The sequence below is a fragment of the Xenopus tropicalis genome, chromosome 8 (assembly GCF_000004195.4).
Source record: "Xenopus tropicalis strain Nigerian chromosome 8, UCB_Xtro_10.0, whole genome shotgun sequence".
Lineage (NCBI taxonomy): Eukaryota > Metazoa > Chordata > Amphibia > Anura > Pipidae > Xenopus > Xenopus tropicalis.
The window spans coordinates 106737010-106764115 of record NC_030684.2 but is presented as its reverse complement, the minus strand read 5'-3'; the positions used below and the strand labels follow the sequence as shown (position 1 = coordinate 106764115).

Below are 27106 nucleotides of genomic sequence, written 5' to 3'. Positions count from 1 at the left end.
AACTTCGTACCAAATAAGTAATTTACAGTAGTTTGCGTGATTATCTGACTATTTTGTCCTCAGAAATCTCTAGAAAAAGTCCCATATATTTTTTGTTCTAGAGGAGGTGTAGATTTTTTTGGTTGTCAAAATCTTATGAATTCCTGTGTTGCAAAGCAATTATACCAAATGGAAAACATTCTAATGCTATCAAACAGTTTTCTTTGGTTGTGGAAGGGAGGGTTGGTGCCAGGCACGGACTTCTTTTGCCTACCCCTAGTCTGGTCCCTTGTCCCCACATTGCGCCCATGTCCCCCTCACCACCGCTGCATTATTTCTCTCTTAAGCGCGGGCGTATGCTCTAGTTTGCGCATTCACGCTCACACATACGCATGCGTGGGGAGAGGAGTAGGCATGCTTGCCTAAGGCACCCAGACAACTTGGCCTGGGTGGGAGACCAATGTTTCAGCCACTGGGCTGATGGGCAGATCATACTGGAGACACATGCCTAGCTGTCGGCAGTCCTCCTCAATGAGATTTTCCAGCTGTTGCAATAAATATGACCAAGCTTGATTTCATATTAACTTGCATTTTTGGAAGTATACAACAACCTGTTGTTCAACTTGTTTAACAACCCACTGCTACCATAGCATACAGAAAAAAGAAAATTGGCCATTTGGTGTAAACTTCCAGTCGGGTTGGAGGTGTGTACCCCATGTGCCTTGGTTTTATTTAAAAATTCTGAAGGCATAGTCTGGCATCAGTCAAGGAAACTGTTGATGTTAACAAGTTAGGCCTTCTGTGCTGCTAATAGGAAAGAGATTTTTCTATTTTATATGTGGGTAAAAAGCAACAATTCCTATGTTCTATTTTGTCAGTAGATGCAGAAATCAGCCCATTCTCATTTCTAACAGATCACACACCCACAGTCTCCATCATTTTGCATCTTATAAATGATTTATTAGGTTGACTCACTTTGGTTTCTGTTTTTCATATAACCTAATCTGATTGCTGCTTCACAAAATGTCATTTCTGTCCCTTCTGAATTATAAATCCTAATTCCCTTTTTTCTACTGTTTTCCTTACCTGCCATTGAATAAAAAAAAAATTTCAGTGTCTGCTATTTCCACTTTCTTTGCAATGACTCATATCTTTGCTCTAACTCATGTATTTGTATGTATGCCTTTTGCTAATTAACATCAAGGTCAAGAGTAATCCCTCTAAAGGTAATTTTTTATTTTCTCTACAAAAGACGCCGTTTCCCACAACACCAACTACCAGACGATCCCTGCACAGGACACTGTCAGATGAAAGCATTTATAGTGGGCAGCGAGATATGCTTTATGTCAATTCAAGGGCTTCACTTCTGGATCAAGCGCTTCCTAACGATGTCCTATTCAGTAGCACATACCCATCTTTGAACAAGTCACTGTCATTACGAAGACCTTCATATACTCTTGGAGTGAAAACAGTACATGGTAAGAGATATGGTGAAGCAACTTTAGGCTGCTTTGGAAAGCAGAAGTAACATATGTTTTCCCAATGGCGATTCACATTACCGCCAGTGGGAAGGATACTAGGAATGGTTGGTAGCCCGAAGAACAAAATGCCCTATGTGGCATTTCTCTTACAGTAATAATAATAAAAGTAATTAAAATAAAATGTACTGCAGCCCTTCACAAAAGTTGTGTGCTTCAGAAATACAGGTATCGGACCCCTTATCCGGAAAACCATTATCCAGAAAGCTCCAAATTACGGAAAGCCTGTCTCCCATAGACTCCATTATAATCAAATAATTAGGATTTTTAAAATTGATTTCCTTTTTCTCTGTAATAATAAAACAGTACCTTGTATTTGATCCCAACTAAGATATAATTAAGCCTTATTGGATGCAAAACAATCCTATTGGATTTAATTAATGTTTTATTGATTTTTTTAGTAGACTTAAGGTATGAAGATCCAAATTACGGAAAGCCTGTCTCCCATAGACTCCATTATAATCAAATAATTAGGATTTTTAAAATTGATTTCCTTTTTCTCTGTAATAATAAAACAGTACCTTGTATTTGATCCCAACTAAGATATAATTAAGCCTTATTGGATGCAAAACAATCCTATTGGATTTAATTAATGTTTTATTGATTTTTTTAGTAGACTTAAGGTATGAAGATCCAAATTACGGAAAGACCCCTTATCTGGAATACCCTTGGTCCCGAGCATTCCTGATAACGGGTCCTATACCTGTACTACTATAGTTCATATAAATAAGCTGCTGTATAGCCACTGGGCAACCGTTAATCTACTATTATATATATATATATATATATATATATATATATATATATATATATATATATATATATATATATATATTCAGAAAAGCGATCCGCACTCACGATTACTGTAGAATAGTGCCCGGGTGCCGCTTGGGAAATATCAAATATACTTAACTGCTAATGAGCGCACTCCAGGGTCTTTAGCTTAAAAAATTCGATCTTTATTTCAAAGTTGCCATCATATCAACGTTTCGGCTCTGGCCAGAAAGGCTATATATATATATATATAATATATATATATACTATAGTAGAGTTTCTGAAACTCTACTATAGTATATATATATATATATATATATATATATATATATATATATATATATATATATATATATATATATATATATATAATATATATATATCCTTTTTTTTCTTTGAGAAAGGCTGCAGTGGCAGCCGAAACTTTAGACACAAATATATATATATATATATATTAGAGTTTCTGAAACAAATGCGCCTGTTTTATTTGTGTAGGGCAACAGTTCATTACATTCAAATTACTTTACAACACTTATTGTTTATTGATGTTACTGTTCCTGAGTACAGATTGGTTTAAGTTAGATGAAGAACTATCTGGTACTGTCTTTCCTTTGCCTTGTATAAATCCAGTACATCTCTCAAGTGCTGGCTCTCAGGCCAGGTTCTATATGTAAGAGCTTGTATGTATAGACACAAATAAGATAGAGCATCTTGGTTATGTCTCTTGCTTTTGTTTATTTTTCAAAAAACATTTTTGGAACACGTATTCCCTATATGGTTGCCACCTGTCCACTTTTGAACTGAATAGCACAGTTTTTTTTTTTTGATGGACTGCCAGGTTCAAAACTGCCTGCCTCTGAAAACCAGACAGGACTGTCACCTTATTGACATGCAGTGGGGCCAATCACAGGACACTGCATCATAGCCTTCCCCTAAATGTCATGGCTGCTCCTCAAACTGTCATCAGTGTGCCCCTGATTAAATTGGTACTGCCCCTGATCACATGGAAGGAAAAGGTGGCAACCCTAATTCCCTAGTCCTGTAACTCGCAAACAACAATTGTAATGTTTGCTTCCAGTATCCTGTAAAGAAGCTGTTGCATTCCAGGGTTTACCTGAGCTCTCAAATGGGGTTGGTCCTTAGAATTTAGAGATGGGTGAAAAAAACGTATGACTTTGTATTTGAGTGCTTGAAACTTTATATACATAAATATTTAGGCTTTTATATACAATATAGTCATAGATTTCAGAGCATATTAGTGTTATTTATTTATTCATAAAGGATGAATGTTAATGGTAAATGCATTTGTGAAACATCAAAAATGTAAACATTTTTAATATTTTGTGAATAATGTACAAATGTAGGAATATTACTATGTCACCCTTTGACCTCATGCTTTTATACATGTCATGGAACTCTGAGGTGACTTCTATTATCCATATATTTTACAACAGGGGGTACATTGTTATAATACACAAGTTTTAGTGAGTCATCTGATAGAAATGACATCACTAATCGCCAATTATAACTGATGAAATCACTAAGCACTATTTATAAAGTATATAACAGGATATTCATGGCACTTGTGTATTATAAATATATAACCTCTTCAGTCTTTTTTTAACTGGATTTATGTCATGTGTTCCTTTGTAGAGAAACAATGAATGCAGCAAATTTTATACTGACTGTAAAAGCTGCAATTTTCAGGCTTTTGTTCTATTTTTGGTTCTTTTCTAAGTGCTTAGCAACAACAAACATCCATCCATATAATCAAAATGCATATTAGCAGTGTTCTGCTTTAGCTATTCTTAATATCATCCATTTGCAATAATGTCATTATAATTAGCTGTATTAAATTGTAATGTTTGCAAACAGGTCCTGATTACCTCACTGTAACTGCTGTCACTCAGCTGAGGACTGTTTGTTTCGGAAGTCATCTGCTCACAAGGTTTAGCAGCCCAAGTAGAGGTCCCAACACTTACACGTACAATAGGTTTTCTGTCATATGCACATTGAGGAGTTTTGTTCTGTATGCTTTGCTCTTAAATGCCTCCCTTTTTTTACTCTTTTTTTTTTTTGTTTGCTTAGGTGAGTTTTCTGCTTCTGATACTTCACTCACTGACATTCATGATCAAAGGAGGCAAGCCATGCCCGATCCTGGCCTCATGCCCCTTCCTGATGCTGCTTCAGACCTTGAATGGTCAAATCTGGTAGATGCTGCAAAAGCCTTTGAGGGTAAGTTTGCTTTGTAACAAGGTTCAGAAGTCTCAGGGTGACAGTTACTTAAATGTAGTCATTGTGAAACGTGTGTTGAGGGTAGAAGAATTAACAATGCATATTTGTTTTGGAGGAGTATGTGTTCTGAAATCGGAAAACACAACTTGGCAAAGCAACTAGAGATTTAGGGGGATGTGACGCAAGGGAAAATTTAACAGAGACAAGAAAGAGCAAAGAAAACTGACGGTTGTTAAAATCACCTTCATTTTAAGGTTGTATAGGTTTTGATAAAGCTGGTTACACATAGTGATACCATGATATTAAAATACAGGGCATGGGGGAAAAAACAAAGTTAAGGATTAGTTTGGAAATACTTTTGTGTGGGTTGGGGGTTGTAATATTGGCAGTGTGAAGATAGGAAAGAATGTAGTGTGGTTGAGCTTTTGGAGGAATTACATGTGCTTGTAAGCCTAATTGTCATATGGAAAATATGAAAATAAGGCAGAAATAGATAGAGTTAGGAAAACATGCCCAAAGTGTACTATACTCTGTCTGCCTCTAATCCAAAACTCCAGCTTCCAGTACAGGAAGTCTATATGCCCCTGGCTTTTCAACCCTTGCTCTCTGTTCCAATAGACACGATGAACACTCCTCTTAAAACAACATATTACTGTTATACTTCATCTCTTTCCCCTCTACCCCTCGCTTAATGTTCATCAGCTACTTGTCCAGTGCAAACAATAATCCCTCCAAAATGTTTCTTTTGATTTCAACTTGGTACTGCACTGCGTGCACCTCGCAGGCGTGTGTGTGTGGGAGTATGCACATCAGTAGGCAGAGAGCCAGCTGGTGGATTTACATGGAAACTGGAGCAAATGTATTCAGTCCAAAATGTTTGTGTTGGCTGTGTTTGCAATACTGATACATTACATTTGTCTGACCCATATGTGGTGTTATTCCAAAGTGACCAGCAGTCTTTGCCTTGTAATTATGCATCTGTAGCCATCCAGAGAAAGTATACAGAGGTCCAAACAGCCCACAGAAGCCCACTAAATAGTGACTATCTATGGCATCTTACTGGCATTTGCCAGAATCCACAGATTGCCAGTCTGAGCCGGCCCCTCATCCTCTTAAATAATTTGTCTTAATGCTAGCTTTTTTAGAACTATTTAGGTAAACAAAGGAACCTTTGTACTAAAGAGAGATGCATTTGCTTCTCATAACTCTGTGGATACTGTCACTGGAAAACTTGTTTTTTTCAAAATGCATCAGGCTCCTTCAGCAAAATCCTGCATTAAACTTAATTGTGAAATTTCACGTGGGGCTAGGCATATTCCTAGTTCCCCAGGTGCTCTCAGTAATGTGACTTGTGCTCCAATAAACTTCCCTGGCACCTGTATTGATAAAAATGCATGCCCCACCTAGTTGTAGTTATGGTAAAAATCCAAGTCCAGCTCAGACAAGTCATGACTCCAGTTACATGGGAGTAGGAGAAACAATAGGTTACCTGAAAGCAGTTCTAATGTGTAGCGCTGGCTCCTTCTGAAAGCTCAGACTCAGACTCAGGCACAATGCTCAGATGGCTGCCTACACACCAATATTACAACTAAAAAAACATTTTTTGGTTCAAGAATAACATTGTAAATGGTAGAATCAATTATTTGCTATGTGAACAGTGTAATATAGTAATAAAAACGATACCATAAAAATTATAACAGAATCACTTTAAGAGAAATAAAAATAGTCAGAGGGGAGAAAGAAGGAGAGGTTTGTGAAGTGAAATCTATGGCTTTATTATTGAGGAGAAGAGTGAATGCAGCAATATTACTTGTTTTTCCCTTGGACCTGTGTGGAGAACATGGTGTTTATGAATAGCATAAGCCTTTCTACTTTTTTTTTTTTTTAATTGTTATTGGTTGTGTGTTTGTATATTTTTATTTGCTTGTCCACAAGACGCTATTGGCTGGTTGTGCTTGATATTATTTCCCTTGAGGTCCATTTCAGTACATACGGTTCTTTTAAGGATATTCCAAGATGATACTTGCTGTGCTTTATTGCAGTTATAAATATAAATTATATATTTGGATAGAGCTAGGCAGTGTAGAATGTTGAGGTACTGCAAAATGAGAGAAGTAGGTCTTTGATCATATATTGTGCCCCCTGCTGCAGGCAAGAAAGAATTCAAATAACCTCAAAAGGAAAATAGAGGAACCCCCCTCTTCTCAAATTTAATTGAAGGTCTTTTGTTTGTGTTTCTCGTTTGACTGTATAAGATAAAGCATTTAATTTAGTTTATCTGCAGTTGTTCTTGTGTGATTGTTCCCTGTAGTAATCAAGCTTTCATTTTATATTGTTGTAAGGAAATGAGCTTTGCCACCCACACAGCATAAAGCCATATTAGGTCCGTTTCATGTAGATTTGAATGTTTATGATTACAGGAAGGAGGGGAAATTTCCAAAGAAAATAAGCTGATGGGTTTGTTTTGTATTTTAACCAGTTATGTAAGAGAGGATAGAGCAGACTTTGGTGCCATTCCTTCATGGGACCAGTGTACCTAAGGTCCCCCACTTAGGAAGCAGAATGCAGCCCTTGGCTAAGAGAATTTAGATCTTTGTTCTTGGTATCCATGGAGCTGTGGAGAAGTAACCAGATAGGCCATTGCTTTTAACCCCTAAACTGATGAAGGCACATTCTCTGTTGGTATTACTTGCAGCAGGGCTTCCTGTTCATTCAGTGTGGTGCTTTTAGCTGGAAGGATTTGACATGGGGTCCCTTAAACCCAGGATCTTCCTCATAGTCCAAAACTTTTATGCTTAGCAATGTATAGGCATTGGACCTGTTATCCAGAATAATTCAAATCACCATGCCTTAAGTCTATTAAAAAATGATTTAAACAAATAAATTCAGTAGGATTGTTTTGCTTCCAATAAGGATTAATTCTTCACTTAGTTTAAATCAAGTACAGGTATGGGATCCTTTATCCGGAAACCCATTATCCAGAAAGCTCAGAATTACGGAAAGCCTGTCTCCCATAGACTCCATTTTGATCAAATAATTCAGAATTTTAAAAAATGATTTCCTTTTTCTCTGTAATAATAAAATAGTACCTTGTAATTGATCCCAACTAAGATATAAATAATCATTATTGGATGCAAAACAATCCTATTGGGTTTTATTAATGTTTTATTGATTTTTTAGTAGACTTAGGTATGGAAATCCAAATTAATGAAATACACCTTATCCGGAATACCATTGGTTCTGAGCATTCTGGATAACGGGTCCTATACCTGTACAAGACACTGTTTTCCTTTTTTTTTTATAATAGTAAATCAATTTTAAATATTTCAGTTATTTAATTATAATGGAGGTTGTGGGAGACGGCCTTCCCGTAATTCAGAGCTTCCTGGATAACGGGTTCCATACCTCTACTCCATTTCCAATGCATATGTAATTTTGTTAATAAGCCGTATATCTGAATAGGATACCTAAATAAAGACTAAAATGCTTGGAGCTAGACTGCTACTAGACCAAAGACTGGACCTCCGCTTTTCATGCAGACTGTTTTGAGCTGTGATTCATTCCAGAAAATTCCATCTTGTCTAAGCATTTCCAAGCATTTCAGCCATAAACCTTTTTCTCTAACACACATTGTAAAAAGCAGTTGTCCTGTTCTGGACCCATATCCTTTTTAGAATTTGCTTCCAAAATCAACATGGATAGGCTTGGGGTGGGGGTATAAGGGAGTGGTAGGTCTGATGTTTGATCCTCACATACTGGGCATGCAAATTTATTTTGGCTGCTTATGGCTTGGTACATATGTTAAGACAAGTGACACCACTGTGTACAATGAGCTGTTCCATTCCTTCTAGATAATTTCATACTAATCTAAGTATAATTGCTGGGGAAGCAATGTGAAGTAGTTTGCATGCCTAATCTTTGCTTCTTTTTGTATATATAGTTCAAAGAGCCACATTCTTTACTGGTCCCGATGAAGACCACAGGCCTGGCAGCACTGAATCCTTGGGTGACCAAACAGATAGCCAGTCTGCATCCCAAACCAACACATACTTTGGGTAAGTTATTTGGAATTGCCATTGTCTGTCTTTGCATGTATATCTCTGTACTCTATCACTGTATTCATGGAAGTTCAGACCAATTGAAGACATATCAGTGGCCAAAAAATGTAGGACGACTTCCCTTAGTATTCAGTGCCATACACAATAGTGCAGTACAAAGATACCGTACTCACACATGGGTATTATATGGTAATATATAGATGGTGATATAAATCTGGTATATAGAGAGCCTTTTTTTAATAATTGCCTTAAACGTAAAATTAATCATTGTGGTCTTTCATTTGACAGGAAAGAGTCTCCTACAACGCTTGCCTCAAAAGTGGAACAGCTAGAAAGCATGCTCAAAATGCTCCAGTATGATTTGAAAAAGGTAATTTATGTAGTGGTAACATATGCCTTAGTTTTTTTTATATTGAAAACATAGCTTCTGGTGTGGTTAGCATTTTGGCAAAGGGGGTATATTTGAAAGCAAGATACTTCATAAGGTAGAAAATGTCAGTCTGCTCTGCAGGATTTCTTAAATGAGCATTATAAGAGGATAGGAAATATTCAAATGGCTTTTGCTGATTAACCTAGATTGGACTGAGTTAGTTTGCAGCACAGTTTTACACCCCTTAGTGCTTTAGTACTTGCTTGCATACCCTTTTGGTTTCATTATTATAAATAATTCTATCCCTGCCCCCAGTGAAGCTTACATTCGGTCTCTCGTACATTTATACACATTGTGACTAATTTTATCAGTAATCAATTATCCTGCCTCTATTTCTTTTTGGGGGAGGTGAAGGAAACCCATGTTAGTATGGGGAGACTATAGAAACTTCTAGCAGATAGTTTTGAAATCAAACCTGAGACTCCTGCACTTCGGTTTACATTATTCTATCAAGGCAGATTGGTATCAAAAGAAATGTACTTGGGGTGGGGGGGGGGGTGGATTTCTTTTTGCTTTCATTTTATCCCATTGATTATCCTGCTGCTTTAGGAAAGAGAAGATAAAGCCAACCTTCAGGCTGAAGTGCAGCTTTTACGAGAGGACAATATGCGCTTACAAGAAGAGTCCCAGAACGCTTCAGCCAAGCTAAAGAAATTCACAGAATGGGTTTTCAACACCATAGATATGAGCTAAGGACAGGTTTGATCGCAAGCAAGCCCATGACATCTCCATAACTTAACACTTTAGCTTTAACTGCTCCTGGATCAAAATGTACATATAACAAAGCCACAATCTCTATGTATCTGTATGGTTTCAGCAATGTATAAATGCAGCCTCTTTTGATAACTACACCACAAACTAAAATGGGAATACTTCAGGCTTACATTTAGTACAGAAAGCAGTCCAGTCGCCATATCTGGCTGCATTTCCAGCACTGATCGCTATGTAAGTAGGCAATGCTGTGCAGAAATGTTTCTTTTTCCTGCTTTATATCACTTTGCATTATATTAAGCTAAAAAAAAGACAAAACCTAGAAGATGAAAATTAATATGACAAAGGAAAACTGTTCATCAATATATATTTCTCTGTCAGAGATCCAACTGAAAATCCTGGATTTTGATATTTTTCTCTTATTTAATATAGATATTTTAACGGTTCCTTTTTCTTTGACAGTATTCCCCTCTGCTAAAGGGCAGCAATAATAGGTATTTTCATCAGTCCTGTACTCTCTTATTGAGCTGATATAACCACCATGTAAACTTTTACAGGAGATGAGGCCTACAAATTGAGAAGGGATATATGTGACCTATTTACTTTGAAGCATCATTGTTTTAATATGCTTAGGGTACTGTGGTCTATAGCATGTGCCAGGGTACTTGGCTTCCTTGCTTTGTTTATAAAGGAAGCCTGTCTGGATAAGACAATGCACACAGGGCCCTGACATTCCAAACTTGCTGTTGAATACAATACCTACACTGGTGAAACATAGATTCTTCTTATTTTTTTTTTTTTTAAACATTTTTGTCTTGCTTTCATTTTCTGGTGTATTGTAAGTTTACCGAAGTATAATTGCCAATGTTGATTACACAGAGCACTAATATGTTTGCATATTAAAACACAGTTTCCTTTTTCTTTTTTTTAATTGCGTAGTCACAAAAGCATAACCTCTAACCCTTTCTAAAACAAGTTGTGGGTTTGAATATTGCAGTCTCGTATGACATTGTTCCTTTTTGCGTATAGATTCTACATTGAATAGTGTACAAATGTATTTTAGTAATTTGATATTACTTCTGCATAACATGATTTTAAGGGATAATATGTTGCTACATAGCCTGAAGTGGGCATTGTTTTTAATATATTGCAAAAGAAGGTGAATAACTTTGGGTCTAGTAGTTACTAGATATATAGTGAAACAATTACATGTATAACTATTTCAAAAGGCATTATTTAAGTGCTTTATAAACCTTATATACTACAACAAACACATCCCTACAGATTTTGGGAAGTACAGTTCTCGGTGAGTGTCTCGGATCCGAAGGCTTGGCTGGCACAACTTGTCTCTTCTAATATACAGCATTTGTTTGCCCACGCGCATTTTTATTTTACAGCTGGACAAGATCAAAACACACAAAAACAGTTTGAAATCTGTCTAAATTACAATTTTGAGAACTGTCCCTATATTTGCTATGAGATTCTATGTAGGCAAAGAGATATTTATATTTTGTAAGAAAATTTTCAGCGTGTTATGCTTTATCAGTACCGTTTGTGACACTGAAAAAAATTCAATAAATTGGATTCTTTCCTTTACAATGTTTGAAATGTTTCTAATAGCTGAGTGGCATGTACAGAAATAACCTATTTCCCTGACACAAAGATTTGAAAAGCTTGCAGTCTGATGATTGTTCCCCCTTCTGGGATTATTTGTAGAAATGCGATAAAACACAGAAAAAAGGAGTGTTTTAGTGTCTTTTTTTAATAACTGTATGAAGGAGATTTATATTCTAATGCTTGATATAATTTGTAAATTGAATCTTTTGCAAGGCTCTCTCTAGAGTACTCTAATGTCTTGCTCTGAGTTCCTATTTTGAACAGGGAGTAGTTAAATGTGGGCTATTTATTAGAATTTTACAGCAAATTCTTTTACCAGAGGCTCCAGAGAAAACTTGTAAAATCACAACAATAAAACTGCTTTTAAATTATGTTTGTATTGTTTTTTTCTTTGTATTCACTTTTTGTGTATTTTTTTGTTGTTGTTTGTTTCAGGCAACATTCGTTACCACCTTTTTCCCCATTGTGTACTAGCAATTCTGACTGCTGAATGAGAGAACAAGGTCAAAATTTAGGACAGAGGACCACAGCCATAAACAGAGCCATGTATGTCATTGAACCCCAAGTTATGGAGCTGTCCCCCCAGGGGGGCTCAAGGCAGTAGATAGGGAGGCGCAGACTGAAGGTGAGATTTAGGGTGCATTTGCAGTAGAGACCTTAAAAAATATAACAGGCTGATAATGATGATGTTGTAATAAATCCGTAGCGTTATTTAGAGCCAACGGGTCCAGCCAAATGTTGAACTGAAAAAAGGAGTGCTTTCTCCCACAAAGTCTGAAAAGTACTGATGTATGTATATATGAAACAACCTCCCCTCTGACCTTCCCTAGTGTCCTGGTTTGCAATGCTCTGATCATGTATGTCAGGATCCCACACTATGCAGCTGCCCCCCTAAAGGGAAACTCAGGAAAATATATGGGGAGCTTCAGACTGCAATTGACATTTAAGGTGTAAACTCATTGTCAATGGAGACCCCAATAACCTCCCCACTTAACTTCCCTAGTTCTGTGGGTTGCAATGCTAATGAAAAGATTCTCTTATATTTAGTTCTTAGTACTTTTGTTTTCCCTTTTGTTCTTTGATTCCTGCTCTGTATCTCACCCCCAAATCTTTCTTCTTACATCCCACAATCTTTCCTCATCACTTAATTATTTTTCCTTTCATTCTACCCTTATATACTACCTTTCTCTCTACCTTACAATATTTCTGTCATTTTTCACTTTGTTGACCCATGCTCATTGCAGGTTGCAAGCAGGCTACCGGCAGACAAGGGTATTTAGGACATTCTTGAGCAGTTTTAAATGGGAGCATGACAGCTAGCATACTCCTATGTTGATACTATCTTATTTAATACAGTCAAAGCCACAAGGAACTTGTAAAATTATATTGAATAAATGCAAAGGCTCAAAATATAAATGGGCACAATGCAGACATTAGTGCCTGTTGGGACACAGTACTTAATTGCGATTTCCATTTATTGTAAAGGGAGCAATTTCTAACATTTCTTAGCCCCACCATGCAGTAAAAATAAACTAGAAATCTCTGTGTTCTAAATACACTGCATGGTCAGCTTTGACCCTCTTCTGCGCCAGCACTTCTAGTGTAAGTAGCCCCTATGAAGATGCAAGATAAAGGGTATAATAGTAATATAATTAGTTTCAGGTATGATTTAGTCTTTGTTCTCTTAAGCTACAGTACAAGTAACCACTTTTACTTCCATCCTGTCTAGGTAGGTCTCTGTAGTGGGCTTCCAACTAGTAACTTCCAACTGGTAACCAACTCCAGCTCTGACAAAATCTCTTGGGGACTAGGGATCCCCAACCTTTTATACCTGTGAGGCAGATTTAAATGGAAAAAGTTTTAGCATGAAAAAAATTACTGGATTATTGGGGGTGCCAAATAAGGGCTATGATTGGCTATTTGGTAGCCCCTATGTGGATAGACAGCCTACAGAAGACTCTGTTTGACATTACACTGGGTTTTTATTCAACTGAAACTTGCCTCTAAGCCAGGAATACAAAAATAAGCACCTGCTTTGATTCCACTGGGTGCAAAATCCAAGGGTTTGGTAGCAACATGTTGCCCCTGCTGCACTGGTTGGGGATCACTGGGTTAGAATGGGACATGAAAATGACCAATTATCAGTGTACAGACTACCACTCCCAAAATGTTTGAGGAAGAGTATTGCCACAGCTATAGAAAATGGTTCATAACGGCTGCTTTGTGGTTTTTCTCAGCAATAGGATAAAGCTTATGACTCACTAGTTGTGCTGAATAACCGCATTTTAAAAAACAATGCATTTGCTTACAGAAGCAAAATCAATGGAAGCATGCCTAAAGCAATATGCGTAAAGTAAAGGGGAGAAACATGATAAGGGACATGTTCTCTGTACTTTGTTAGCATGATATTGGTTAACTTGGTAAGACCTTCTGATCAGGTCTTCTAAAGCACCAAATTCCTTAAAAATGAATTGCATTAGGATGTCTTTGTAGTAGAAGAGAGTGGTTAATCCAGGATATTTTTACATGGTGCACCGGGCTGTCATCTCCAGCATATATGTATTGGGTTGAACCATTTATTTTCTTTGAGATGCTCATTTAATAAGCTCCAATCATCACCTTGTTCAAGGCATGGGATTTGCTAGATGATGACAAAAGGATACCATCCTGGTCACTCTGTTTGGAGAGCTGGTGATGCAAAATAAGGGCTGTGATTGGCTATTTGGAAGCCCCTTGCGGGACTGCTGGCCTGCAGGAGGCTCTGCTCGGAGTAAAACCTCATCTCTCTGCTTCCAAAACTTACCTCCAAGCCAGAGATTTAAAGATGGGCACCTACTTTGAGGCCACTGGGCGCAACATCAAAGGGGGCGGTGAGCAACATGTTGCCCCTTAGCCACTGGTTGGGGTTCACTGCTGTTCATTTTCCCTTTATGTAAATAACCATATCCGGAAGCTAAATTTTACTAGAAGTCTTCAGTCATGGAGGTCCTGCAACTAAAACAGCAGCCAAATATATAAATGGCTAAAGGATTAAAGTAATAAATCCATAACAACTTGTGTACAGCATTTATTGGTTATGGCTTAGAAGCAAATATCTTATTGGCTTCTGTGTTATTAGACTTAGCACAACCTTTGCAATATCCCCCACCCAGCCCATCACTTGGCTGTAGAATAGCAAGAATGGTTGGCCAATTGAAACAAAGTCGGCTGTAGAAGAACATTTTAACAAGAACAATACATTTTATCTATGAAGATGCTTAATATCTGTACCATTAATGATGATATGTTATGCAAAGAGGAACGTGCACACTGTAATTAAGTAAAAGATCTATAAACCCAAAAAAAGGCACAATTAGTAATGATGCTTGTGATTTGGAAGCTGACAGTAATTATGACACTGTATGCTGATGCCTAGTAATTATCAGCTTTTAATAATTATGCACCAGTGGATATACCAGCAATAAAAGTCATATTCTGCAGCAAGGGAACTGGTACATGTAACAAACATATTATTGGCATTACATTTTTAATATTTTAAATTTATTGTATAATTATCTCACTTATTGAAGTTCCTTACATATATATATTTTTTTTTTTTTCCTCAGCCCACGCAAAACATGAAGCCAGTCAAGGATTAATTTGTTAATCATCAATATTCTATAGTTTTCCCAATATTGTACATTTCTTATGCTACCCCCCAAGGACCAATGCAGCCCTCCATCATTTGAGTTTGGCATATGCTGCCATAAGCTAGTACTGACAAAGTCGAGATCCCCTGCACCCACCCATTTTCAATACATACAGGACATTAAGACATTTTGTGCATTAGGTTACTAAGACACAGCCTCCCCTTTAAAGGAATACTGTCATGGGAAAACATGTTTTTTTTTTTTTCAAAACGCATCAGTTAATAGAGCTTCTCCAGCAGAATCCTGCATTGAAATCTGTTTTTCAAAAACACAGATTTTTTTTATATTTCATTTTAAAATTTCACAATGGGCTAGCCATATTTTTCATTTCCCAGGGTGCCACAGCCATGTGACCTGTGCTCTGATAAACTTCAGTCACACTTTACTGCTGACCTGCAAGTTGGAGTGATATTACCCCCCTCCCTTTCCCCCCAGCAGCCCATCAGCAGAACAATGGGAAAGGGTGCAAGATAGCAGCTCCCAGTAGATATCAGAATAGCACTCAATAGTAAGAAATCCAAGTCTGGCTTGCGACTCCTCCAGTTACATGGGAGTAGGAAAAACAATAGGTTACCTGAAAGCAGTTCTAATGTGTAGCGCTGGCTCCTTCTGAAAGCTCAGACTCAGGCACAATGCACAGATGGCGCCTACACACCAATATTACAACTAAATAAAATTTGTTGGATCAAGAATAAAATTTGAAATGGTAGAGTGAATTATTTGCTATGTAAACAGTGTAATATAGAAAAGTATACCATACAAATCATGACCGTATCCCTTTAAGCAAAACAGGAATTGTTTGTCAAGTTGGCCAACTTTGTCATAGCCATCCCCAGTCTGGCCAGTCTTTTGCTGTATTATCTGCCCTCCTGTATGGTAGCAACTCACACGATTATTTCAAATCATATCAACAAAATTGGGAGCATTTTCTGGTATGCTATCTTAGCTGCAAGTAATTGGTATTTTTTTTGCTTGTTGACCCTTGTGGGCAGATGTAACAAAAGTTGTGAAATCTTCCATATGTTGGCTAAAGAAAGCATTTCTCTAACAGACTGACATTTTTCTGAGATTTATTAATTTTCTAGTGTGTTTTTTTAGGTAGTGTTTCTTGCCTGATTTACTCCGAAACACAGAGGTGCGAAGTGGGTAGGACCGGCATTTCTTTTATGGAAAAATTCTTTCAGTGGACTTGGTTTAGATGCCTGTGGGAATGTTGAGTAACTCTTAAAGAATTTTCTTGGACATGTTTACTGCTGAGGTAATGGATGCAAGAAATTAACAAAAGCAAAATTATCTCAAGAACCTGAGACGATCTCCTCTTGCCTACTAGGACAATGGTACATGGGTCTGATTGCCAAGGTTTCCAAGCAACAATCACCTGATGAGCAAGTGTGTTTGGAAGCGGTAGTCATATAAGTTAATAGGGGGCTTATTTGAGTGTTTGTCCTCTGCCCATGGAGTAGGGAGTAAAATCTCAGAATCACAGTTATAATTCAATGGAAAAAGATAGAACGAACCTGACTCATCCATACACTGTCAAGAATTAAAGGTATGGAATGGTAAAAAAATAGTCTGTTTCCATAGAAGCATATTATTCTATTACGTACGTGTGTTATAATGAGCTGAAAATAGCCCTTTGGGTCTGTGTAGCCCTGAAGGTCCTCCAGTGCAAACTTTGTGTATGAGAATAGAAACATTTCCCCACTGACCTGTGGAGTGGTAGAAAGAGTAAGTCAGCTTTAAATAAATCAAGGCCCATTTGAATTTTCATCTCCTGGCCAAGTGAATCCACTGTGCTTACCCAAGTTAAGGGTTGTTTTCAGGATGCATTGTTTTCTGTGGCCAGTCTAAAGGAACTTATGCCACTAAGCAGCTCATGCTATTAAGACCAGCAGAGATTAAGGGGGTCGAAGCACCACCCCATGCCTGGTAATAAAAAAAGAGAAAGCAGCAGGATATAACAGATGTCAAAGCTATTAACAGATGGGACCATGATTTAGCCTAGGTAGTTATAAGATTAATTGCTGCTGCAGTATTTGTGTGTGTCACCAACTTCCCTGCAGTACTACCCTGTTCTCTCATAGATAGAGGGTGCTGAGATTTTTGAGTATGTGGACATAACTTTTGTCTGTTCCAAAATCCCTGTGTTTAGAAGTAACGTGGTTGAGCTATGGCAGGGTGGGCGATAGCACTGTAGCCAAACTTGTACTAAGAAGGTGAAAGAAGAATTGTGAGTTGGTACTGGGAGTGAGAGAGGGGGCTTGTGGCTGAGCTGGTACTATGAGGGGGAGAGCAGAGTTGGGCAGCAAGCAAGAGACCATCATGTTATCTTGCCTATAGACTAGTAAATGCTAAATAACACTAATCCATCCTTTTTTACCTGTGCTTGTAACTATAAAATGTGTGGTTTAAAAAGTATATCACTTTATTTTCCAGTTGATTGGTGCAGCACAGAAAGCCATTCTGTGCATATCAAACATTCTATCTAGGAGCCAAGTATCTATCTTTCCTTAACCCCTGTTAAAGGAGTAGACATTTATATTCTGGTCTGAATTTCTTTATGTTTTTTTGTTGTTCTTTTTTAGCTTTTTGTTCAGCAGCTCTCCAGTATTTCAGCAGCTATCTGGTTGCTAGGGTCTAATTTACCCTAGCAACCGGGCAGTGGTTCAGAAGAGAGACCGGAATATGAATAAAAGAAGACCTGCATAGAAAGAGAAATAATAAAAAATGAAAAAATTGTAGCCTCACAGGGCAAAAGATTTTGGCTGTTAGGGTCAGTGACCCCCATTCAAAAGCTGGAAAAAGGAGAAGAGGATAATAAAAACCAAATGCAGATTTGCTGGGAATGGGGCATTCTATAACATATTTAAAAGTTAAATTAAAGGTGAACCACCACTTATCTTCTCTTTTTAATTGATCCACCTACATTTCCATATAATGCTGAGCTCCAGTTGTACACAGTTGCCCCAATCAAGACAAACTACAGTCCTTGCCCAGAGCATGCATTGCCCATGCTCTATATGTCCAAACGGCAGCTTCTCCTGCTTCTATGGCTCAGGATTATTGTATTTTAGCTGGAAGGGCTTCATTTGGATAAATGATCACTGCTCGGTACAGTGCAGTGTTTGCTTTGCCACGTCTGTTTTCTCAGTTCTATTTCTCAATCTAATCTCTGTAAGTGTTTGTGTGTGTATTTATATATGCTACTTCCTATTTTACTGGACTGGAGAAATAGACTTTGCATTTCTAGTGCTGCTCATTGAACCCTGCTTCATTGTACAACTGAATAATACCATCTAGTGGTCGCTGGGCGAATTTTGCAGTCACAGAAGTAAAATTCTTGAACAGCACCAGTAGATTTATTTTGCTAAATCAGAAAGATAAACAATCGCACATATATCTATAAACATTTTAAATTTCAGCATTTTGCTCTTGTTGTGTCTTTGATGCAATATTTATACAAATATGTGTCCTAAATAGTAAGCATGGTGGCATATTGAAACAGTGGCTGGGATTCTATTCCCATGGGTGAGTATGTAGATTCCTCAGGAAGCTCGAGTTTCCTTCCTTAAGCTATAAACATACTGACAGGTTTATTGGCTGCTTATTTAACTGAACTTAGCTTATGTGTTATTTATAAAAAAAATACCTAGTGGTCACTAGTGAAAGGTAAAATTTTAAGTATTATAGCTTTATCTTTGTGGTACAAGATGGTTGGGATACATAAAGGTACTTTTTGCAGAAATCTGATTTCCATTGACACTGCAATATATATATCTCTGCAATGGGAACATACATACTGGGGATGATGTAATTAAAGGAACTAAGTTTGCCTAGGTGCAGTAACCCATAGCAACCAATTAGCAGGTAGCATTTATTCACCTGTTTAAAAGCAAATCTTATTGGTTGATATGGGTTACTGCTACTGGGCAAACTTAGTTACTTTTATTACACATGGAGGTTAGAGACTCCCTTGACTGCAAAGTTGAGGTTACAAATCACTCTTTTGTATGATATCTAACTTTTGAGAAATCTGTCTGTTTTTATTTAATCTTTTTTGGTAAATTTCCATTTTGCCAGAGCTTCATTAAGAATTGCATAGGTCATGTCCACTTCTAGAAACCACAGCCACTTGTGGAGACCATTAGCCCACTAGATATTTTCTACATGCTTTGTGCAATCTGCATTATAAATGCCAGTCATCCCTAGAATGTGGCTCCCCCAATCCCCCCCCCCCCATCAATTTGTGGCACAGCATTAAGTGGGTGACAACATTAAACTGTAAGAAAATCAGAGAGGCACAGTTGTTGATGGTGTATACTTTTAGAAAATATATACTGTACTTTGAAATGTATCTAGTATAAGTAAGTCTAAAGTAACTGGACTTGTAAAGTAATCACTGAATACATTTCATTACTCATCCGAGCAGCTTCTTCAGTTTAGATTTCCTTATGAAGAAATCCGAATGCAAATATACACCTGTCAATATCATGTAGAAGTCAGTGGCAGATGTCCCTTTTACAGCTGGAAGATCTTTCTTTTCTTCGTGGTTTTAGGGCTCTGGCACTGGCACTCTGGGCTCTGCTTTTTAAATTCGGATCATTTGATAAATGAATGACATTTGTTGAAATTAGTTTAATCATGGTTTTTAAAAAAAACTCTAAAACCACGCAAATCTGAATGTTAATAAATCCCCCCCAAATGTAAATGTATATGTTCATAGTAATAGTAATTCTGCTATATAATGTATACATCATTTGGATGTTTTCACTTACACTGGCAGCTATGACTAAAACCAGCACTGGGCAGCGTTCAAGGTGTTGAAACTGAAACTAGCCCTCCATGGACAAACTTGTTTCTGTATATGGGTAGAGACTATGCTGCTCTTTATTACTTTACATGCTGTAAGACATTGGATCTTGGGAGCTGGCACTCGGAACATTTTCTGGAATTAAATTCAATAAAGAAACAGAAGTTGCTGAGCAGCTTGCAAATAATTAGCCGACATGGAAAGGGTATGTCAATAAGAATTAAAAATGTCAGCCTAGCATGTACTCTTTGCCTACTTGTACTTTGGGTGTTGTAATGAGTCACTCTTGCATGTTTTTTTAATATTGTCCAGAACCCCTTGTGTGCCAGGTATTTCATGCACAGAGAAGAACCTGGAGTAGGAAGTAGCAAAGCTCATACTTGTAGGGGTTTCAGCACCGGATGCATACAATGTTAGCAGCATGGGAAGTCATCTTCTGGGAGGATGGGAGAGCATGTTTGCCAGTTTATGGCGTTATGTAGTAGAAACCAGTAATGATATAAAATATTTGTGTCTGATATCAGTTCAGTAAGTTGTCATATTTTGTACGTCAGGCTGATATAATTACATAGAGGATGGTCCAGTTCTTTTCCATTTCTTTAATACTGTTACAGTGTATATGCTGGCTGGCAGAGGCTGAAATAACTAGTATTTCTATTCATAAATTGATTACGTGGTTGCCAGCTTGCCAGATTATAATGAGATATAGAAGTACAGTCAGTGATAAGTGCTATGAGTGGAACAGGTATAGAATCCATTATCTAGAAACCTGTTATCCAGAAAGCTATGAATTATGGGAAAAACATCTCTCATAAACTCCATTATAAATAAATAATTCTAATTTTTCTAAATGATTTCAATTTCCCCCCTATAATAACAAACCGGTACCTTGTACTTGGTGGTAACTAATCCATGTTGGAGGCAAGACATTCCTATTGGATTTATTTAATGTTTAAATAACTTAATTTTTAAAAGACCTAATGTATAGTTATCCAAATGACAGAAATCTGGAAAACCCAAGTACTAAGCCCAAGCATTCTAGATAATAGATCATATACCTTAAAGGGGAACTAAAGCTTAACCAAAGCAATAGGCTGAAAATGTTGCACATTATGTTTTTGGCTTCTGTACCAGCCCAAAGCAACCACAGCCCTTAAGTAGAGAAGAGATAAGTAATTAATTACAGATAATTACTGCATGGCAGCTCAGAAACCAGTGTGACTAGCATCAGAATTTAATAATCAGCTTGGTAGCATCAGCTTATATAACAGACCAACCTAATTTTCTGCTTGATAATTTGCTACGACCCCTAAACTTAGCTTCTCAACAGTTGCTCAAAGCACACTGAGCATGTGCAGTGTCGCTGACACTTTTCAGGATGGCGACCCCTTGTGACAAGTTTGAAGTCCTGGATTATTACTGTTATTGATATGCTGAAACTTTATTCTGGTGCAGTAAGTTCAATATATAAAATATGGCCATATCCATTTGTAGGGTTTAGTTCTCCTTTAAGGTTACCATCAGTCCCCATTTCAGATTCCCTGTCCCAGTGGAAACTGACCCTGGCAAGTTAAAAAAGTTATTTTCTGTTACCTGACCCCCTTCCCTTCTCCTACATCCTTCAAACTTCCCACACCTTCACTGAAGGAAGGCATATATCTAACATTTCTTTGGAGCTTTTCTAGGGAAGTATATCGAGATTAAAATATGTGGCTGTGAGGTTACGTGGGGTTATGTCTGTGGGGGAGTGGCCAAAAGTGGGCCTGGCATTTTCACAGTATGCTGCTGGCTCCTTCCTGTTCCCAGGTTTCACTTTGGAAATCTTTTAATCTTCATATATTCAAATCACATGAAGTGTCTGTACTAAACTACTTATATACAGATGAGAAAAGTATCTACAGTATGTGCTTCATGCATGTATGATATAGAATATGATATACAGTATATGGGCATGATACATACAGTGTATGTGGCTGTACAATGAATGTTCAGACTGCTGATTTTGTGTGCGCACTGGCTGTACACAGAGTGTATGACATTTTAAGAGGTGTGAAAAGTGACTGCTACGGCTCTACTGTTTATAGTACAAACATGCCACATTCTCGCTCTCAGTACCCAAGCTCGGCCTCTTGGGCCTCAAGAATAAGTGGCATGTGTGTCTCTGTGCTGGTTGCGATTGGCGCTTACCTTACAATGATCTGCACTGATGTGTCACTTATTATTCTTATTATTATTATCTTTAATTAAAATGTGGTACAGCAGAAATTATGGTTGTGCCAAATCCTAGATCTTTTTGCAGAATTTGGATCAGCTAAAGCTGGGTATGAATCTTTTGTTCACAACTGATGTAATTTTTACATTTTTTTTTTGCGAATGAGGGTTTAATTCAGTATTCACACAAATCTTCTTGAAGGATTTTGTATTCCAAATGCATTCCTTCCATTAATATTGTCCATTTAGTATTTTCTCCTGCTGTTTCTCTGTTAATAACATGTCTCTGGCATCCACAGTAGCAGTGCTTACCTGATTTTTATAGTCACCTAAGGATCTTCGAATCCTACTGCTGGGTTTTGTTTGTCAACAGTAGACTGATTTTTGTCCCTCTGTCAACTTTTGCCTGATCATTCCCACAAACTCCCCATTACACAGAACAGTCACAAATTGTGGACCCCAAAAGAGAGAGGATTACCCAAATGTGGCCAGGGTTTGGGGCAGATCAGAGAATTTCTGGTCAAATTATGAGCATGGTCTAAACCATATTTGTGGTTACTTCAGTAATGATTTGGGTTATTCTATTTTGACTATCTACTTTAACATTAAGTCTGTACTTATGTTTTCCTATTTCTTTTCAAATGAGGCTTTGAGAAATACTTTTAATAGGATTTTTTTTCTAGGGAGGCTCACTTGGGGTTTGGGGGTAAGAGTAATTTCAAATACTTTAACCCACCTGTACCCTTTGAGGAAGGGTTATCACTGCAAAATATTGTGTATTTCTCTGACACATCCTAGGGCAGTAAATAAATACGTTAGATAGCTTTCATCTACTAAATGTTTGCAAGGCTTCAGTTCTCACTCAGCATTCCATCCCATAGCCTCTGCAGAGTTGCCTATATTAGGGGACAACAGCCTTTATTTGTACAGTCTCTTCTTGTTCTGCCCTACTCTATTAAGGTGTACCAGATCATTCATCCGAGAGAGCCTAAACTGTCCCCATAGCCCTTTTCACTTAGTTAAAACTGAACATTTATAATCCATTTTTAAAAAAAAATAATTCAGAAGCAATTTGCCCCTTATATGTAATTGATCACAAACAGAGTATTGTATTAAACTCTTTCTGCATGCTGACAACCTAGTACATACCCCTAACCCTAACATAAGGCCATTTCTATACTACCAACTTACCTGCTGCTTGGGTGTTCTGCAAATAATCTTCAACTGACCCACTGGACAATGAACAGGTCCCTTTCGTTTGTCTCTGCTATGTTATCCATGGTGAACCCTCCACCTTTACTACCTCCCAGTAGTTTGGTGCATCTGGCTTACTTGCCATGCATTGTGTTGCCTGTCTTGTGGCTTTAGAAGCAGTAGATGGCAGAGTAAGCACTGAATTACCAGGATTTCTAACCTGGAAATAATGTGTTCCAGGCTTTATCACAGACTAGGCCCTGCGTTCTCATTATATTCCCCATGTAGGTGACTCTTTAACCGAAACCATCATTCATTAAACCCACAGCATACTTGTCCTGATGAGCGGCTCCCAAAATATCATTTGCTGCATCTAGCCTGCATCCTGTCACTGAGGAAACGGCTGCATTGTAATCATATTATGACTGTGTAATGATGAATGTCTGAGGCCTGGTTCCCAAGCTTTCACCAGCACTAAAAATCATGACTAATTGCTCCATTGTATAAAGGAAAATACCGTATTGTGCCTCCATTATAGACCCGTTCTCTTTTCAGGAAGAAAATGAAAAAGGGAATTCTTCGACCGAATTTACATTTTATTAATCAAAATGCAGTTGTGGTCCCTGCAGTAACATTATTTCATAGAGAGATTAAGGCACAACTCATTTCCTTTTGAACTACAATATCATTATGTTCTAGTTTATAATTAGACTTGCCTTTCTGTATAAATCATAGCATTTATTTCCAGCTTAGTAAACATTTGTGTGACGGGGGAGGGTGGGCTACTTTTTCATTTTTCTCATGTGGAGCTTTTTTTTTTTTTATGTTTTTTAATAACTTGAGCCCTGTTGTGGGAGCTAGCATGTACAATTATAAACAGCATCAAAAGAGCATGTTTTAGTGAAAGATCTCCTAGAGAGGAGAAAGAAAGGACAGAAGGAAGCAAAATAGGAAGAGGGAGAACGTATGCTTGTCCTTATTATAAAAAAATTAAAGGGAAAATATACCCCCCTTTCTGATATAAGCTCATTTAGTTGTTATGTACATAAACCTTAAATCTCATGAAACAAATATAAATTTATTTTTATTACAAAGACATACCTGAAAGAAAACCATGATAGTCTGCAACAGGGACCATCTTCCCCCTTCCTTCTCCCTTAGGCTCACAGAGACATCCAACCCCTTCCCTCACCTTGTTTCTTTGGGATCTGGGTTTTGTAGTCCAGAGAATCTGTGCACTGCCCACTAGTTTTGTGATGTCATTGTGGGGCGGGGCAGGCACTGGTATATAAATAGAGGGGTGAAGCCGTGTCAGGTAGGGTTCAGCTTGGGAGCGGGCAAGCTAGGGTCGGGTGCATCAGAGGGACTTCAAGTTTCAAAATCCATTACTTCACAATGGAATAAGGTGTCCACCAAATGATGTGCGAGTGGGAAACGTTAATAAAGTTATTGTTATAATGCCAACACATTTCTGCAGCGCTTTACAGAGATTATTCATCATTCACATCAGTCCCTGCCCCAGAGGAGCTTACAATCTAGGGTCCCTATTACATTCACTCAATGGTCAATTTAATCAGAAGCCAATGAACATGCCTGTATGTTTTTGGAGTGTGGGAGAAAACCCATGCAGACACCAGGAGAACCTACAAACTCCTTGCAGATAGTGCCCTGGCCGGCATAGAACTCAGGACCCCAGCACTGCAAGGCAGAAGCACTACTCACTGAGCCAGGGTAAAGAACTTTTTCATTTCATTTTTCCTCCTATCCTCTACAGCTTACCAGACCAAAAGTCCATATCCTGTACAGTTCTGCTGAAAAATATGCACTTTTTTCATATAACGCACCTGTTTTTGCTAGAATATTGCTCATAATAACTACTAGATTATTCACATATGTATTTGTTTTGTTTGCAAAAGAACAACACAAAAAAATATGAAAAAAAGAGTGACCCCTTGTGAAAGTTGCAACGGATCTTGCAGCCTAAGTTGCAATTTAGAAAGCACTGTTGCGCTTTTCTTAGTCCCCAGGGATGCGGCCTGCGTTCTGCTGCACAATGTGGAGAGGTGTGGATGTAATGCATTTATGGCTACAGGGGTGCTACAGAAGCGTATCAATCATTTTATCAGCGCCATTTTTTTTATAAACAACAAGGATATGTTAACTTCTGAATGGAATAACAGTGTTCTGTAATGATTAGAGTGAAAAAGAAAATTTGTGAACTTCAAACTTATTGTAGTAGTTTTAGTTCTATTTTTGTCCGTGGCTGTATCCCTGGGGCTATTTCACTGCCGCTCTATATAAAGCACTGAATGGTACTTTATTGAAAGCAGATATTTTTCAGTTTTGCTGTAGGACTGCTGTAAGGAGATCTGATTGAGTCTGTTTAGCAGCAGGGAATATTTCAGTTATATAATATCTAAATAAGTTTCATACTACTTATATTAGCTGACTGTGTCTGATACGTTTTTATTGTAAGCAGCTTTGAGAAATGTGTCACTCAGTTAAACACTGTCAGTAGAGTGTTAAATAGTGTTTAGCAAATATGCAAAAATATGAACTTCAGTTTTAGTAGCCCCTAAATCTTGGTTAGTAAGCTGACTCCCAGGCTAAATGGGGGAAACATATGGAATAATAATAAACCCTGTGCTGTGGGATAATGCTTTTACACACCTAAAATTGCAACCTATTGTAGATTAAAATAGTTACTCAGTATAAACAGTTCAGCTATTAGTACCCCAAATGAGTTTTATTTGAATGCAAATAGTGGCTTCTATTTAAAAAAAAAAAAAAAAAAAAAAAAAACATCCTATGGTTCCTCTCTTTATTGATCACCCTTGGGAACACATCTCGATTAACCTACTTTCCTTCTTCAATAATATTTTATTAGGACAACCACCCCTAAGCCTACAGTGACATATTCTATTTGTACAAAGTTGGACAGTAAGGCTTCAGAACAATGCACTACTACGGTTGTTTGGCAGAAAACTCAATGGTGTAGTGAAAATTTCACATCCAGCTTATGACTGGGTCCTCAGATGCCTTTAATGTTTCCATTAGCGTATATACAGGACAGCAAAGTCTGATGCTTTTAACTGGTAGTGATAGTTTGACACCAGACCATGTCCTTTCTATGCACGTATCAACAAAACAGAACATTATAGTAGTCCAATAATAGATTAATCTGATACTCTTCTCATTCATGTTAAAGGAAATGTAATACAACAAAACAACTTAATATAACTTTTCTAAGAGCTCTCTTTTAGGCACTTTTGCAATTTAGATAACTCCCCCCCCCCCCCATGTTGTTTAGAATATTAACAGTTTTTATGCTGCTAATATAATGAATTTGAAACAACAGCACCACCTGCTGGTCATGCTGATTACACATAGGGAGACAAGTATTGTTACCACAGAAACATCAGATGCTTTTCTCAATAACTTCAGTGCAACATCAGTAGATGCTCAATCCTACATTTACTTTGTTTTTTCCTGACTGTAGCCCGTCGGCTGAAATGGTGAGCAGATGGAGCGGTTATTTCAGTGCACATGTGGGCAGATTTCTGCATGGAAATGCATGCTTTTCTGGTTTTATGCTAAAATCTGCCCTGTTTGTGGGTGCTGTGCCTGTCAGTGCTAAAGACAGAGCGGAAGGCAGCGGATCAGCTTTTTCTCTGCTGGTGTAGATATGGGAGGCGGCATTCAGCTCAGTCTTTATTATGCACTGACAGGCTTGGCATCCAGCACTCAGTGGGCACACAGCCAGATGCTGGCACACAAATCCCCACTTTCCCGTTACCTGTCAGTGCACACTACTACAGGAAGAGCGGAAAGTAGCAATCTGCGTTTTCTCCACCAGCATA

At 37.8% G+C, this 27106-nt stretch overlaps 1 protein-coding gene across 3 annotated transcripts in view; it reads left to right on the top strand.

The window, feature by feature from the left end:
• sipa1l1 (signal induced proliferation associated 1 like 1) overlaps nt 1–11713 on the top strand; it is a 131865-nt gene extending 120152 nt beyond the window's left edge. For all 3 annotated transcript variants that reach the window (XM_004917249.4, XM_002936883.5, XM_004917250.4), the window contains 5 exons: nt 1232–1457; nt 4380–4526; nt 8467–8581; nt 8873–8954; nt 9564–11713. In XM_004917249.4, the coding sequence (XP_004917306.1) occupies nt 1232–1457; nt 4380–4526; nt 8467–8581; nt 8873–8954; nt 9564–9707 (714 nt within the window). In that variant the 3' untranslated portion in view covers nt 9708–11713. The remainder of the gene's footprint in view (nt 1–1231; nt 1458–4379; nt 4527–8466; nt 8582–8872; nt 8955–9563) is intronic.
• The last annotated feature ends 15393 nt before the right edge of the window (nt 11714–27106 follow it).